The following is a 17,009-nucleotide window of genomic DNA, read 5'->3' as shown; positions in this document are numbered from 1 at the left end:
GTAATGTGTCAATAAATACATACTGTAAGAAACAACCATAGAGTAGACTCCCACTTTGAAAAGGTTTGTCTTTCAAAGTGCCATTTTAAACAATGAGAGAGGGAGAGAAACCAGATTCAGTACATCGCCCACGTTAGTTTCTGCCTGGGCTGGCATAGAAGCTGATCCTCTGACCTCAGCCTGGAGTAGCTAAGATTATAGGCATGAGCCACTCAAGCAGGCTCTAATTTTGTTTTGTTTTTAACAAGCCTGATAAAGTTAAACATCTGTGTGTGTGTGTGCGTGCGTGTGCGTGTGCGTGTGTGTGTGTGTGTGTGTGTTCTGGGAGTTGAACTGAGGGCATGTGCTCTGTCTCTTGAGCCAAGTCACCAGTCCTTCTGCCCTTTATTATTTTTGCAATAGCCTAGACCAAGACCCACCTATTTTCTCTTCTTAAAGTGTCCAGAATGATAGGAGCGATCCTTCCACACCCAACTTCCTTTCTAATTTGTATTAGTGGCTTATCCTCCCCTTCCTGTTTTTTTTGTTTGTTTTTGTTTTTTTAATTAAATTTTATTGACAAGGTATTGTTCAAAGGGGGTACAGTTACATAATAAGGCAGTCAATACATTTCTTGTGATATCTTACACCCTCCCTGTTTTGTTTTGCTTTTTTATCTTACAATGTAGCCTAAGCCACCTCCAACTTTATATACTCTCTTGCCTATATTTTACTAACTTTACACTCGATTGTTATTCTTTTGACTGATTTCAGGGTTATTTTTCGAAATTTAAAAAACGTGTACTTATTATTCATAACTAATACTTTTTTTTCAAGTCCGTCTCAATTTTATTTAAATAATACTTCTTGACATGTGAAATTTAAAATTGTAATATTCAAATTCCTTACTTTCATTTTTCCTCTAGCTCTGATACACTGCTATTAGTTTTCATGTACAAGATGACACATAGGTCCTATGAATTCTTCTGGTACTTTAACGGTCTCATTTGTCATCTATAATTTGTTTAGGCAAATAGAAAAGGGTAGGAAATGCAATGCTATTTAAACTACTATTGTTCCTAATTAGAGCTAGCTAGTTTTTCAAGTCCACTTTATAAATTGCCCATTTGTATTATCATACTAATAGAAGTGTAGTCATCATTGTTTCTACTCTCACATTTATTATCTATAAGAAACACACAGCCCATCTGTTTCCTTCCCTAAATTATGAAGAAATTATAAATTTGACATTTAATTTATACATTAATTTGAAAAAAACAAACTCACAGCTTTCCCATTCTAGTCTTACCAACAGTTGACATAATAGTGATATAAACATGATTACAACCAACATATGCTGAGCACTGTATGCAGGTTTACTTGATGTGCTTATTTTAATTCTTACAACAATTCCATGTTAAGTATCATTATCTTCATTTCACAGAACTTAGGTTCATATGAAACCAGCCTTGGAGCAAAAATATCCTCTTCTGCCTCCTGTGTACCTAAGATTGTAAGCATGATACACCATCTTGTTTAGCTTGTCCATTGGGGTGGAATCTTGATAACTTGTTGCCCAGCTGGCCATGAATTGTGACCTACCTGATCTCTACCTCCCAAGTAGCTGGGATTACAGGCTTGAGCCTCCATGTCTGGCTTTGAATTTTGTAGGCCATGTTTAAGTTAATTCTCAGGCAAACTTAGTTGCTATTTTAAAAGCAACTTCTCCTTCTATTATATTTCTAACTGCTTATAGTTTGAATAAATGAAATCATCAGTTTTAGAGCATTAACTATGAAAGTGACTACTTTCAGAGAACATTCTCTAAACAACTTTAAGTTCAAGTTTTTCAAATACATGGTCATAACACAAGCAAATTATTTTTAGCATCCTTTCCAGTATTTATGTATTGTTCAATCTTTTCACAGTTAATAATGGTATAGTACCCTTTTGCTAGTAGATTCCATTTGTAATATTTTTTTTATAATCAATACCTATTTAAGATTGGTCCAGTTTTCTTTGTATTTCTTTGAAAGGTTTGGTAGTAGTTTGTTTTTTTAATCATCTCATAGTTTTCCTCTTTACCTTGAAGACTTTAGTATCAAATTTATCCTTTAAAAATTAAGATAATTCACTCTTAAAATTGTCTAGGTTTAGTGCTTTTATATTTGCTTGATTTCTTCTTTCACGGTGGTCATTTAGATTCTCTTTTCTGGGATCCATTTTAGCAATTTATATTTTCCTGATAAGTCATTTGAATTTATCTTATAAGATACTGAATTAATTACAGCACTTGAAAAAACTGGCAATAATTCTACCTCATTCAAAAAGAGAAAATATATAAGCAGACATATAAAATCAACATTCCTAGAATACACAACTGTATGAAACTGAAAGAAAGCTTTTTTTATAGTACATGTTTGAGTATTTATATAGCATAACAAAGAACAATAGTAGGTAAGTGTTACCTCTCCTAGCTAACCATATAAAAGCTGTATCAATATCAAATAATAAAATATAATTTCTCTCTGTATGTTTATTTAAATCATTATTACTCAAACATTTAATGCTCACTGCTGAGCATAGTTGTTTGCACCTGTAGTTCTAGCCACTGGGGTAGATGAGATGTAAGAGCACTTGATCCCAGGAGTTACAGAGCCAGCCTGGGCAACACGGCATTATCTCATTAAAGAAAAAAAAATCTAATGAACACTAACAATGAGCTAGATGCTGTGTCAGAAATACAGAAATAGTTAAAACACTGTCCCTTGGCTCAAAAATTTAATTCCTTTTCTCAATGCTTCCAAAATGGTATGACCTGTAATAAATTCACGACTGTATGTAAAGAAAACGCTAAAATAAATGGACCAACTTAAACTTTACCTCATAGACCATATGAGATTCCTAAAGAGGCCAAGTGTAGTGGGTCATGTCTATTAACCTAGCTACATAAGCTTGGTGGCTGGTGCCCCACACCTGTAATCCTTGTTACCTGGGAAGCTGAGTAGAGAAACTGAAGGTTGAGGCCACCTCAGAATGTTCAGTGAGACCTCTTCCTTCTCAACCATGAGAAGTGAGTATCATTTGCCTTCTATGATAAGGTTCTAGGTACAGACAGATGTCTAAAATAAACCATTGCTTACACAAGAGTCAGAAAGAATGTATGGGGAATGAAGAGAATCTTTACCCTTTCTAACAGTATTTCATGAAACAGGACACTTAAAAGTTTAATAATAAGAAAAGTACCACAAAAAATACAAGGAGAAAAACAATGAGTACATGTTTAAAAATAAAACACACCAAGAAAATTCTCTTTACCAATAATATTAGTAAATATTTATATTACTATTCTTTGAAAAAGCCCTATCTGTAATCACCTACATGACATAAGCAATATCTATGACATAGTATAAACCTACCTGTGCACATGATTCTTCAGGTGTCTTGGCACTAACTGAATAAAGTGCTGGGAGGTCTAGCCTATGCACAGAGAATCTTTCTAGAGTATGCAAAAGTGCTGGAGCAAGGTGAGAAGTTTGACCAGAGCCTCGTTCTCCAGACAGCAACAATCGTGGCCTGTAAGAGGTTGGCTGATGATATGGTGACCTGTAATACATGAAAAACATGATCGTGACTTCAAAAGTATACATTCTAAAGATCAATATGAATCAGCAGGCAAAATACTCAAGTAAAATGTGAACTCCAAATTAGAAATTTATCTTTTTTAAATACAATAATTTTTCTTCTAAAATATTGACCATCTCTGACCATCTTAATAACCAAGATGGTTTTAAATATAAAATCCATTCTAAAAAAGAAAAATTACCTTTGTATTAATATCTTATCACATATATTAACTTGGAGTGATGCAAAAGCCAATGCAATTAGTTATTAATTATTCAAAATCAAATGCTAAGAATCCCTATCTCCAACAAAAATGTGGATCTCAAGATTTTTCTAAATATAATACAGTTTCTTAGCCAGGTACTGGAGGCACACACCTGTAACCTACTAGCTACCCAGGAAACAAAGACCCAGAAAATCAAGGTTCAAGGCCAACCCAATCAGATAAAGTTTGCTAGACTCCACCTCCACAGTAACCAGCAAAAGTAGGCCTGAAAGCATGGTTCAGTGATAGATTCAAGTGGTAGCCAACCTCGCAAGCATAAAGCTCTGGATCCAAACCTCACTACTGCAGTTTTTGTTTTTTATTAAAATAAGATTTAAAAATACAGCTAAAATTATATATTGAAGGTTATGTATATACACCCACTACTATAGTCTGAATGTCTCTCCATAAATTTGATTGAAAATCATTAGTGTGATAACACTGGCAGGTTCAAGAGAAGGCTGGGAATACGGCTCAAGTAAAGCTCTGCTTTAAAATTCCAGTACACCCCTCCCCCCAAAAAACACAAAATATAAATATAAATGAGGGGTTTAAGAGAACTAGTTATCCCCATTGGCTGCTTCTGCTATGTGAAGACAGAGCATTCAAGACATCTTGGAAGCAGATACCAATCCCTTACAGACACCAAACATGCTACCTGCTTTAACCTTGGTCTTCCAGTCTCCCTAAGTGTGAACAATAAATTTATAGCGTTTATAAGTTACCCAGCATAAGGCATTTTCTTAGAGCAGTAATAAACTAAAACCATCCAAAAAATTTAAAATAGCCAAATCAGGACTTTTTCAGAAGTGATAAGCTTTGTTTCTGTGATAATAAAAATTAACTATTCTTGCCCTAATACATGACATCTAAAGCTGTACAGAAAAAAGCAAACATTAAATTTTTTTAAATGTGTTTAATGTGTTATAGTACCATAAAATAACAAATGAAACAATTTTACCTACTCATTGTAGGTAGTGCTGTAATTTTTAAGTCAATACAATAATAAAATGAAATGAAACCAGAACAGAAAGAAACAGAGGGGAAGACACTGATATTTACAAAGAATGTGGTTGTATATTAGAAAATCCAAGAGAATCACTAATAATTACACAATTTACAATTAAATTAGACAGAAGACAGAAAAAAATATCAAATTTATAAACTACCAATTACCAATGAGAAAATAGAGAGGAGAGCCTAGTCACAATTTCAAAAACAATACAAATGAGTAGACGCACGATAATAAATAAAAATCTTCACAAAAACCAGCTGCCAGTGGCTCACGGCTAAATCCTAGCTACTCAGGAGGCTGAGATCCGAAGATCGGAAGTTTGAAGCCAGCCATGGCAGGAAAGTCTGTGAGACTCTTATCTCCAATTAACTACCCAAAAGCCAGAAGTAGAGCTGTGGCTCAAGTGGTAGAGCACCATTCTTGAGCAAAAACAATCTAAGGAACAGGTCCCAAGCCCTGAGTACAAGCCTCAGCAACACACATAAAAATCTTGACAAACACATACACACAAAAGCATGAAACTGAGCCTGAAAACATCTAGACACATAAAGAATGGAAAGGAAAAGAGAGGGAAAGAGGAAAGAAAAAAGAAAGGGAGGAAGAAGGGAGAAAAGGCAAACAGACTCAGGTTCACATGGCCACAAAACCCAGGTGCTTTAGTATTATGTTAAGATGCCTTGTTTTATAGTAAAGCATACTACAGAACAACAGCAGAAAGTCGAGCACACCAAACAAACAGTAAACAATGAAATACAATAGACAGCTCAGGAAATAAATCTCTGTAGTTAGGAGAATTTTATACAAGGAAAAAAGTATAAAAATGTAACGGATTCTAAACTTTATTTTAAAACATAGAGGATTTGTAACTTTGTTTCATAGAATAAAACATTAATTCTAATCCAAAGACAAACAAAAAATTAAAAGCAAGTATATATAATGTATTGGATTACATGTCTAGTGCTGGGGATCGACACAAGGCATCATGCAGGGTAGGCAAGTTTTCTACCACTAAGCCACCAAGCTTGAATACATACACACACATACATGTACATATGTATGTGTACATACACATACTCAAATATATAGGCAATTTTTATATCTTTACTGTATATAATTTTGATTTACAAAAATGTAACAATTTTTGAACTCAAAAAGCTATAATCTGGGCTGGGAATGTGTCTTTGTGGTAGAGTGCTTATGGGTTCCATTCCTCATTACCACACACAGAAAGTGGGGGGGGGGGCAGGAGGAAGGAAGACAGATGGGGGAGGGGGAGAGAGAGGAAGAGGGGAGAGGGGAGGGAGGGAGAGAGGGGGAAGGAGAGGGAGGGAGGGAGGGAAGAGACAGGTGAGAGAGGGGGAGGGAGGGAGACAGAGAGAGATAAGGGGAGAGGGGGAAGAGAGGGTGGGAGGTAAGGAGGGGGGACACAGAACCTATAATCTGAACCATAAGGCAGACAACCAAAGATAGCAAAGAATAAATAAGAATGGTTCTTCAAGTGTGAAGTATTTATGTGAGCCAGGCACTGGTGGCCCACAGCTGTAAGAGCACTTGTAAGGCTAGAATGGAAGGATTGTGGTTCCAAGTCAGCCAAGGCAGAAAAGTTCTCAAGACTCCTCAATCCACTGATGAGCACCGCTGTAGCATGCACATGGGAGGCTGAGACTAGGAGGATTGCAGTCAGGCCGGCCGGGGCAGAAAAGTCAGCAAGACCACATTTTAACAGAGGAAAGCCAGACAGCAACAGCACAGAGTTCTAAACAAAGGCTCAAGCGGGAAGCACTGGTGGCTCACATTTGTAATCCTAGCTACTCTGGAGGCTGAGATCTGAGGACAACAGTTCAAAGCAGGAAAGTCTGTGAGATTCTCTCTAATAAACTACTCAGAAAAGGCTGGAAGTGGCACTGTGGCTCAAGTAGTAGAGTGCAAGCTTTGAGAAAAAGAATCTCAAGGACAGCACTCAGGCCTTGAGCTCAAGCCTCGGGCCCAGCACAGAAAAAATAAGGATGGAGGTGTGACTCAGCAATACAATACCTGCCTAGCAAGCACAAGTATCTCAGTTCAAACTCTGGTACTGTCCCATTCCTCCAAAAAGGAGCTATGTGCAGAATTAAAAACAAAAACACAATAAATAAATTCCAAAATCCTAATCTATATTAATTATAGACATAAGCAGACAATTCGAAAGGAAAACAGAAAAAGTTAACATTTTAAAGTATTTAACAATTGTAGAATACCTATTAAATTCAAGGTCTTGGCCCTGGGTAATAGAATAATACTACTAAGTCATCAATTGATTGGCACTTTGTGAAAACACAAACCTACAAATCACCATAATTCACTGTGATGAATATGTGACATTGGGGGAGGCAGTCCTGGGGCTAGAACTCAGGGCCTGAGAGCACTGTCACTGAGCTTCTCTTGCTTAAGGCAAGAACTCTACCACTTGAGCCACAGCACCACTTCTGGCTTTTTCTGTGTATGTGGTGGCTGAGGAATCAACCCAGGGCTTCATGCATGCCAGGCAAGCACTCTACCACTAAGCCGTACTCACAGCCCCAGATTTTTTTAAACCATATGGCATTATAAGGGATCCCGGACAGAGAGTCATAGAAAGCTTTCCTGCAAAAATGTTGCAAAAGTAGAAACCCAAAAGATTAGAGAAAGAAAGCATGAATTTCATGGAAGAAAAATGGGATGTGTAAAGAACAAGAACCTAAAACAGGTAAGACCCTTTGGGGTTACTGGTAATAGCTTATACAAAGCTTCTTTACTAGATCAATGTAGGTGTAGCGGTGTTAAGGACTGAAGAGAAAAAAATGGACACTGAGATTCTTAAGAGTTTTATAAGCCATGGCAAAAGTTTGAAACATAAAAAGTAAGACTAAGAAAAAGCATATACTCTATACCCTAGAGAAGTAACATATATGCAGTCAACCCTCCATACCCACAGTTCCAGAAAACAAGGACTCTACTAAAATAATTTGGGGGAAAGTTGTATCTGAACTACACAGGAACAGACTTTTTTTTTCCTTACCACTATTTACTGAACAATCAATCATAAGTAAACTAAATCATTTAAAGCATGTAAGAGAATATCCACAGGCTATAAATACTACTGCTGTGTATTGGTGACTCGTGCTGTAATCCTAACTACTCAGGAAGCTGAGATCTGAAAAATCCCAGTTTGAAAGTAGCCTGGGCAAGAAAAAATCCATGAGACTCTTAACTCCAAATAACCAGAAAAACAGAAGTGGAGTAGTGGCTCTAAGTGGTAGAGCACTAGCTTTGAGTGGAACAACTCAGAGACAGTGTCCAGGCCCTGAGTTCAAGCCCCATGACTGACTGACTCAATAAATAAATAATACATACATATAACAATGATCCAATTACACATGCTTTGAGAACATAACTCTACTTCAGCCTACTAGTATAAGAAAGGTTACTGAGAGAAGAAAAAAATCGGAAGTGGTGCTGTGGCTCAAATGGTAGAGCTATAGCCTTGAGCTGAAGAGCTCAGGGACAGTGCGCAGGATCATAGTTCAAGCCCCACCATCGACCAAAAAAAAAAAAAAAATGGTAGGAAGATAATCAGTTAAGGGTCTACTTGAAGGAAAAAGTAATTGCTTGATGTTAGGCCAATAAGAAAAATCAGCGTGGACTGGGAATATGGCCTAGTGGCAAGAGTGCTTGCCTCATATACATGAAGCCCTGGGCTCCATTCCCCAGCACCACATATATAGAAAAGGCCAGAAGTGGCACTGTGCTCAAGTGGCAGAGTGCTAGCCTTGAGCAAAAAGAAACCAGGGACAGTGCTCAGGCCCTGAGTCCAAGGCCCAGGATTGGCAAAAATGAAAAATCAACATAACTGCATTATCAACTAGATATTATAGACATGAGCCACCATAGCCTGGCAATAAGCATTTTTTAATCTGTCAGACTGAAAAAATCATTTTTAAAAATGCAAAGATAAGAAAATAAAATTTTTTTCATAAATGGAGTAAAAGAAAATTATTTTTCTAACATTATATTTGGCAAGTCTATGCCAAACTACATGTTCAGAAACATTCTGTAACTCACCCTATCCCCAAGCTATCTTCACTCTATCCACTGATCTCTTTCCTTTATTTTTATACTTAAATTCTGTTTGTCTCTCTATCGACATAATGTATTACTCTATTGTTTGTCTCTTTGATCTAAACAGTCTCCCAGTAAGAGCTGGGATCTTGCTCGTTTTGTTCAGTGGCATATTGCAAGTACCTAGATAGTATCTGGCACATAATAAGCACTTTAATAAATATATGAAAGAAAAAATGAATGATATAAACATGATATTGTCAACTCTTTAGTTTATAAAAATTTACAGATACAAACAAGAATGGGGGTATAACCCAAAGGCAGAGCACCTGCACAGCATAAACAAAGCCTGGGTTTGATGCCTAGCACCATACATATACACACACACAAACACACACTCACAAACCAAAAAAAAAAAAAAAAGGCTCAAAATTGACAAGGATATACAAACATACCACTCATACATTAGTGGCAGAAAATAAATTGGTAAAAACCTTTCTAGAAAGCATTTTAACAAGATTTTTAATGTATACAACTTTTGAAATGGCAATCATAGTTCTTAATATTTACCTTCGATTCTGAATCAGATGATATAAAGATGTATATACTTAGAAAGATGTTTATTGCTCTGCTTATAAGAGAACCACGTAAAATCTCAATATTTATAAATTCTATAAATTTTAGAACATCTAAAAAATTAGGAATTATATAACTGACTTAAAAGAATGACATTAAACATAACCTGACAAGAAATAACATTCCCAGCATAATGAATTTTAAAAAACAAGTTACATTCAACAACTTATAGGAGGATCATAAAATAATGTGTATGTCTATTTATATGCATAAAGAGAACATGGATGTGTGGTCACCAAAACTTTAACAAATATTACCTTCAGCTTCTGGGACTTTAATTTTTACTGTCTTCTTTATGCTCTTCTTTATTACTTGAATTTTCTACAGAGTATATCATCTTTCTAATCAGAAAAAACAAAGCTATTTTCATTTTAAAAACCTCAGAAAGCTCTGTTTCTAATCCTCTTATGGTACTATAAACTAAGAAAGAAAACTTATTGTCCATCATAAGACTTCTTTACTAGATAGGGAGACCTTAACTATCTTGATTTCTAATTTATCATAAATCTTGAAAAAATATCTCAACATTGTGTTAGGACACTATTCCCAGACACCCATCCGTTATGTCCAGCTAGTACAGCTGGAGACTAGCACTAAATGAGGCTTTCTTGTTTCCTATTACCTTTTTATACATTGATCATACATAAAAATATGCATGTTTTTGAAGGGTTTAAAAAAATCACAATGCCCAAAGAAGTTGGGCAATACTATTCCCTACCTGTTACAATCAGAAATAAGTTTTGGGGGGAAAAAATGTGATCTCGGCTAGCAGCATTTTTCCTGAACTTACTCATTCATGCTTCAGTTGCCTCACCTATAAAATGAGGATACCACAAATGCTATATAATTTATATACCTAGCACAAGTCTAGTATATAATGAGCAATTATAGGCTAACTCCCACCCCTTCAATCTCAAAAGGAAAGCAATTGTGACTATGTCTCCTGTGAAGCTCTTCTGTTTTTCCCAACAGAATTAGCTTTACTTTCACAAAACTTTAGTCATATCACAATCTTCATTAATTCCAGTAACAAGAACTTTTCCAGAGTAACAGTTATGTATACCTATTCATGCTTATGTTGTCAGCACCAAGTATAGGCCCTAGCATATAATAAAAATAAAAAAAATTAAAATTGGAAGAATGAATGAGTGAATATAGAGATAAATTAATGGGTATTACTGACGCATCAACTTACTCTAGTATATAGCTCTCTTGCTGTTAATAAAAATGAAACCAGTAAGTTAGGAGAGCTCATATAGGAAGCTAAATTTAAACCAATTTCTTCAATACAGCTAACCTAAATAAATAAGCCATACAATTGGCACCTATTAAGTCAGTAGCAGAGAATACTCTTAATTTTAAAAAAAGTCAAACACAAAATTAGAAATAAAAGTTTATTCTATTTCTGATTCCTTTATTCACACAGTATCTTATACAATTGAACATAAATCATCTGATAGTTTCTTAACTGTTCCTATTATACAATCCAATTCAAGCAACTAAAATTATCAAAACAATACACACACACACGCACAGGCTACCCAAGTAAATGCACGAATAAGTATCAAGCTTGCTCATAACTATTAATACAATGGGTCTGTACATTGCTAAAACCAACCCCTCCTACTCCCCCGCAAAAAACAGTCTAAGAGAACTTCCCAAGACCATAAAAGAAAAGACCTGGAAATAAAGAGAAAAAAATCCTAAAGTAAAAACTTACTGTTAAAAAAAGGAATGAGTAGTAGTAATTTAGGTTCACTTTATAAAATGTAAAATAAGAGGATTATAAAATAAAGGTTATCCATGCAAATAACTATAATATTTCACTAAGTTGGAGGGATGGTTCAAGTGGTAGAGTACCTGCCTATTAAGCACAAGACCCTGAATCCAAATTCCAGTACTATCAAAATCATAAAATAAAATCTCCCCTAAAATATTCAGGAAGAAAACTCTGATTCAGGTCGAAGTTTTAAATTTGTTTAAAATACTTTAAGGAAATACACAATTCAGGCTCATCTAATTGAAGTGCTATTAGACCTACCAAACTAGAACTTTATGGTCCTTCATATGGTACTAATTATGTAAATGCAAGTAATGATGCTGTTATTATCTGAAGACACTTGGTCTCTTAATTTAAAATTGCATTTGCACTAAAAGCATTTACTCATTATAGCACAGCAAAAGCTGTTTTAACACAGATTATAAAAAGGGGAAAGTAGAAAATCATAAAATCCAAATTATAAAAAATTAATGAGCTTTTAGAGAATCAAAAGCTATTTGTTTAATCACTGAGTAATTTTGAATTTGAAATTTCTTTAGTAGTCTTCTCACAAGTTAAAGTTCAAGATAAATATTTTATTTTTGTTCACTTTAATTCAAACAAAGACATAAAATAGGGCCTACATGTTGATCTCTACACGCATACACACATACCCACAGACGCATACATGTACATATTCTTTTTTTTTAAGCAAACTAGCAGAAAATATTCTCTACTTAATTGGAAATTGGAAAAGCCAATCTCCAGTAGTTGATGGACACAGTAATTATTACCACACAAAAGGACATTGAAAGTGTTCCAGAATTGAGTCCAAACAAAATATTTCAAGGCTATAACTACAAGTAAATATACACTACAATTCTAATCATAAAGTGGCAAAAATCCATCTAGATTCAAAGAAATTTGATATCAATTACTTACATTGTAAAATGAAGGTAGGGCTTATGTGCAGCAGCAGTTGATGACTGTTTCTTTGGTGATCCTGAGTGACAATTGGTCTCAAAAATTGATAAAGTATTCTCATCTTCACTGTCATCTAAAATTAGACTTTCTGTATCTGTTACAACAAAAAAGTACAGGAATTATAATATTTATAAAGTCATTTAGTATTATTACTCTACCAAATCAAAGGAAACCTGAGTTAAAAATTAGTTGCTTTTAAACTGATCACCCAGACTGGCAGATTACAGAATTTTGAATAGTTCATAAATGCAATTAACATAATTCTCTCACCTTTGTAAGAATTATGAGATGTAATTTGAGAGACTTTGCTGACCAAAATTAGTTTTGGAAAAGCAGTAGTGCTGCTCTAAAACTCCACCTACTAACTAAAACTCTAAGTTAATTTGGACAGAAATCTAATCTTTTTCGTATTTGGTTCAATTAATAGGATAGCAAGTCCAATTCTGAAAAAAAGAAACAAAAACTAACAACCTGACCCATTTTTTAAATGAAATACAGCTTTTCAAGGAAAATGAATATTGAGTCATGAATTCAGTTGAAATCAGTCTTAAATATGCATTTATTTATTCAAGTAGTTTTTGTCTTCTCTGTGGGCCTTTGAGGTACTACTCAGTGAACTAATTAAAAGTGCAATTCTTAATGGGAATACAGTACTAGAACTTTTTTCAAACTATCATCTGAATTACTAATAATCATACATGTCATTAAAAGTATCAATCCATTCAATAAACAGCAATGTTTAAATGTGGCTTTAAAAGATAACTATTCAGTAGAACTGATATTTTTAAATAAACCTAACAAATAATTGAGTACTTTTGAATAATAATTTCAAGGATATTTGTTTAAGAAAAAATATTAAAGACCAAACCAAATCAGAGTAATACATCTAATCACTCATAATTAAATAAAATTTGGTTTTGCTTCTCTATTGAGTTCCATTAGTGGAAACTACAGTGTACTTCCTACTTATGAAAATAAAATTAAAGCATAACAGATACCAAGTCTCTGAAAATTCTTCAAGAAATAAATTGGCTATCATTATCTTCAGGAAGGAGAGTGTCTTACTTTTTTACTGAAAGTGAACTAAGTTTTAAAAATTGAAAAATTTTACAGAAAGATATGAATTCCAAGTTATGAAAATTATAGATAAAAATATACTTGGAGCTGGGTGCTGGTAGCTCACACCTGTAATCCTAACTACTGAGATCTGAGAATCGCAGTTTAAAGCAGGCCAGGCAAGAAAGTCTATGAGACTCTTATCTCCAATTAACCACCAGAAAACCAAGAGAACTCAAGGACAGTGCCCAGGCCCTGAGTTCAAGCCTCATAGCCAACAACAAAAACAAAAAAAAACAAAACCTACTTGATTACTGCATAAAAGGTTGGTCATGCCCATAATTCAGGTAAATCCTGAATTCCTAAAAATTCCTAAAAATAATTAGTTTCTGAAAAACCATAATGACAGCAAAATTCATTAAGATGGTCACTACATCCTAAGAGTAAACATTCATTCATACATTTTACAAAGATTCCCAGGCAGCTACCATATTACGGGCAGTATGCCAGGCCTAAAATATTCAGTGAGTAAAATAGATACGGTGATAAATAATCTTATGAGGAAACTATACTTTTATTTTTTACATCTAAAGTTGTTTTTTTTTTTAAAGAAAAAAGGTAGTTTACAGTACCTTCTTTCTTGTCACTCTGGCTAACTTCAGCATGAGGAAACACTTTTTGTAAGACTGCTAAGATGTTGTTGAAGCTTCTTTCCAACAGTGGCCTTATAATGGGGGATAGCGCATGTCCTGAAGACATCACAGCACGTTGAGAAGCAGGCACAATATTCTGCATTGCATGGTAAAAGTCTTGGGCACTGAGCACTATTGAGGAAACATCCAACTGTAGCTTGTGACTGCTAGCATAGATTTGAGGGTAACGCCTCCGAAGGGCAATCAGGGCAGCCTCAGTGCACAGGGCTTTGATGTCTGCTCCGCAGTAGCCTAATGCACAGAAGGAGAAAAACAGCAAAGGTAAGGTCATTCTTTCTAGTACGAACATGTTTAATCAATACTAAATCAGTAATTATATCTAATTTTATTAACAAAATGAAAAGCATTTTAAATCACCCAACAAAGTATTTTGTTTTGAAACAAAAATGTTTTGCATATTTTAAATTAACAAAAACATACACTAAAAAGTATGAAGAGAAAACAAGCCATATAATGTTAAACTTTCTTCGGGTTGGTAATTCAATCCCTCTGCTCTACCACTAAACTATATCCTCAACTCTTCTTTAACATTTGAGACAGAATCTTTTCAAGTTGCCTAGACTCCCAAGTAGCTAACATTATAGACTACAGGTTATGAACCATGCCTGGCTTATTTTTTCTAATTTTACTAGCCTTGATTGAGCAAGAAACCTTGAGCTCACCTTGAGCAAAAACAAAAAAAAACAAAACAAAAAAATCCAGGGACAGTGCTCAGCCGCTCCAGGACTGGCCAAAAGGAAAAGAAAGAATCTACATGCAGAATAGGATTAAATATTGCCCTAGAACAATAGTCTTTCTCCCAAATAATTCTTCAGAATAATTACTAGTCTCTCAATTTTATTTTCTACTTCTAATAAACTAAATCTCTAATTAAAAAATTTTCTGAATGCTAGCCACTATAGCAGATGAAAAATAAGCTCCCATGTTCATATAATATAAACAATCATATTTCTTTTCTTTCTTTCTTTCTTTCTTTTTTGGCCAGTCCTGGGGCTTGGACTCAGGACCTGAGCACTGTCTCTAGCTTCTTTTTGCTCCAGGCTAGCACTCTGCCAACTTGAGCCACAGCGCCACTCCTGGCCTTTTCTTCCACATATGAGGTGCTGAAGAATCGAACCTAGGACTTCATGTATACAAGGCAAGCACTCTTGCCACTAGGCCATATTCCCAGCCCCTCTTTTCTTTCTCTAAGGGTATATTCGTATCAGTGAACACATCATATAATCCTATTCAAATGAAGAAACTTACATTAAAAAACTTAAAAAGATCACAAACAAGGCAAAACAAAAAAGTAACATTATGCATAACATTTTTGCTATTAAATGTTGACTGCATGTATACAGCAATGTATTGTTCATTTTTCTGAATGTACTTTAGATTGAAGTTTATCAACAGAAGACCACATTTACTGAAAGAAATTTTCACACAGATTATCATACCCAACACACATAAAAGAAATACCTTCTTTACACTTGCTTATAAGAATTACTGGCTTACACTACTTGTAAGAATTAGTGATTCTTGTAACCGAAAACCCTCTGTAGATCATCCTTACAATAACAAAAATGTTTTAAAACAGAGTTGCTGATTCTCAACTTAGAACACTCATCAAGATAAACAATAAAACTGAAACAAGTCAGGTACAGTGGCTCACATCCATAACCCTAGCTGCTCAATAGGTAGAGATGGGGAGGATTAAGCTTCAAAAAACACATGGGGGGAGGGGTAGAACAACTTTGTGAGACACCCATCTCAACCAATTAAAAAAACCTGTACATACAGTGCTACTTGCCTATAGAAGAAAATCAGTCCAGACCAGCCCAGACATAAATGTGACACCATAGTTAAAAGTAACACTGCAGGGGCTGGGGATATGGCCTAGTGGCAAGAGCGCTTGCCTCGTATACATGAGGCCCTGGGTTCGATTCCCCAGCACCACATATACAGAAAATGGCCAGAAGTGGTGCTGTGGCTCAAGTGGCTAGCCTTGAGCAAAAGGAAGCCAGGGACAGTGCTCAGGCCCTGAGTCCAAGGCCCAGGACTGGCCAAAAAAAAAAAAAGTAACACTGCAGAAAAGCATGATTTAGGTGATAAGAGTGCTTGCCTGGCAAGAGCAAAGACCTCAGTTCAAACCCCTCTGATAACAAAAGGAGGAGGAGGAGGAGGTGAGGAGGAAGGGAAGTAAAGAGAGAAAAAGAAAAAGCAGCAGCAGAAGAAAGAAGGAAACAGAGACAGAGGAGAAGAAAGAAAAAGAAGAAATACAGGCAGCACAACCAACAGTGAATCAATCGGGCACCAGCAGCTCAAGTCTGTAATCCTGGCTACCCAGAAGCTGAACACTGCAGCCAACCTGAGCAGGAAAATCTCCAAATAACCATCAAAAAAAAAAACAAAAAAAAACGGGAAGTGGAACTGTGGCTCAAGTGGAAAAGTTGAGGGATAGTGACTAGGACCTAAGTTCAAGCCTCAGTACCAGCACACACACATGCCTTCCCAGACACGCACGCACGTGAGTGCACACATGTGCACGTGCGCACGCACACACACACACACACACACACACACACGCAAACACACACTGAATCAGAATCCCTAGGGCTTTGGAAGTAGAAATGAGTACTTAGGAAAAATCTTTCAAAATTATTCTGATAGACAAAAATTGAAGAGTATGACTCCATTAAACTCTTAAAAGAATAATCACTGCAAAATTGGTAACACGTTAGATAACCACAGGTTCTAGTAAAGTCTCTTGTCCTGTCATAATCAATAGTATACTTTTGCACTCTTCATAAAGTTCTGGTTTAGAAAATGAATAAAACCCTTCCAGTAATAAAATTATACTATAACCTTATTAACATCTCTTTCATAATGACCCTAATTCTAACATTACAAATCTAATAC

General features: G+C 35.4%; 1 protein-coding gene across 6 annotated transcripts in view; it reads right to left on the bottom strand.

Annotated features, from left to right (window-relative positions):
* Atad2b (ATPase family AAA domain containing 2B) overlaps window positions 1-17,009 on the bottom strand; it is a 115,635-nt gene that overhangs the window by 44,444 nt on the left and 54,182 nt on the right. For all 6 annotated transcript variants that reach the window (XM_048353346.1, XM_048353344.1, XM_048353340.1 and 3 more), the window contains 3 exons: window positions 14,028-14,339; window positions 12,298-12,433; window positions 3,399-3,585 (listed from right to left, as the gene is read on the bottom strand). In XM_048353346.1, coding sequence (XP_048209303.1) covers window positions 3,399-3,585; window positions 12,298-12,433; window positions 14,028-14,339 — 635 coding nt within the window. The remainder of the gene's footprint in view (window positions 1-3,398; window positions 3,586-12,297; window positions 12,434-14,027; window positions 14,340-17,009) is intronic.

The sequence above is a fragment of the Perognathus longimembris genome, chromosome 8, assembly GCF_023159225.1.
Source record: "Perognathus longimembris pacificus isolate PPM17 chromosome 8, ASM2315922v1, whole genome shotgun sequence".
Taxonomy (NCBI): domain Eukaryota; kingdom Metazoa; phylum Chordata; class Mammalia; order Rodentia; family Heteromyidae; genus Perognathus; species Perognathus longimembris.
The sequence above is the reverse complement of the archived record's forward strand: the minus strand, read 5'-3'. Positions and strand labels throughout refer to the sequence as shown.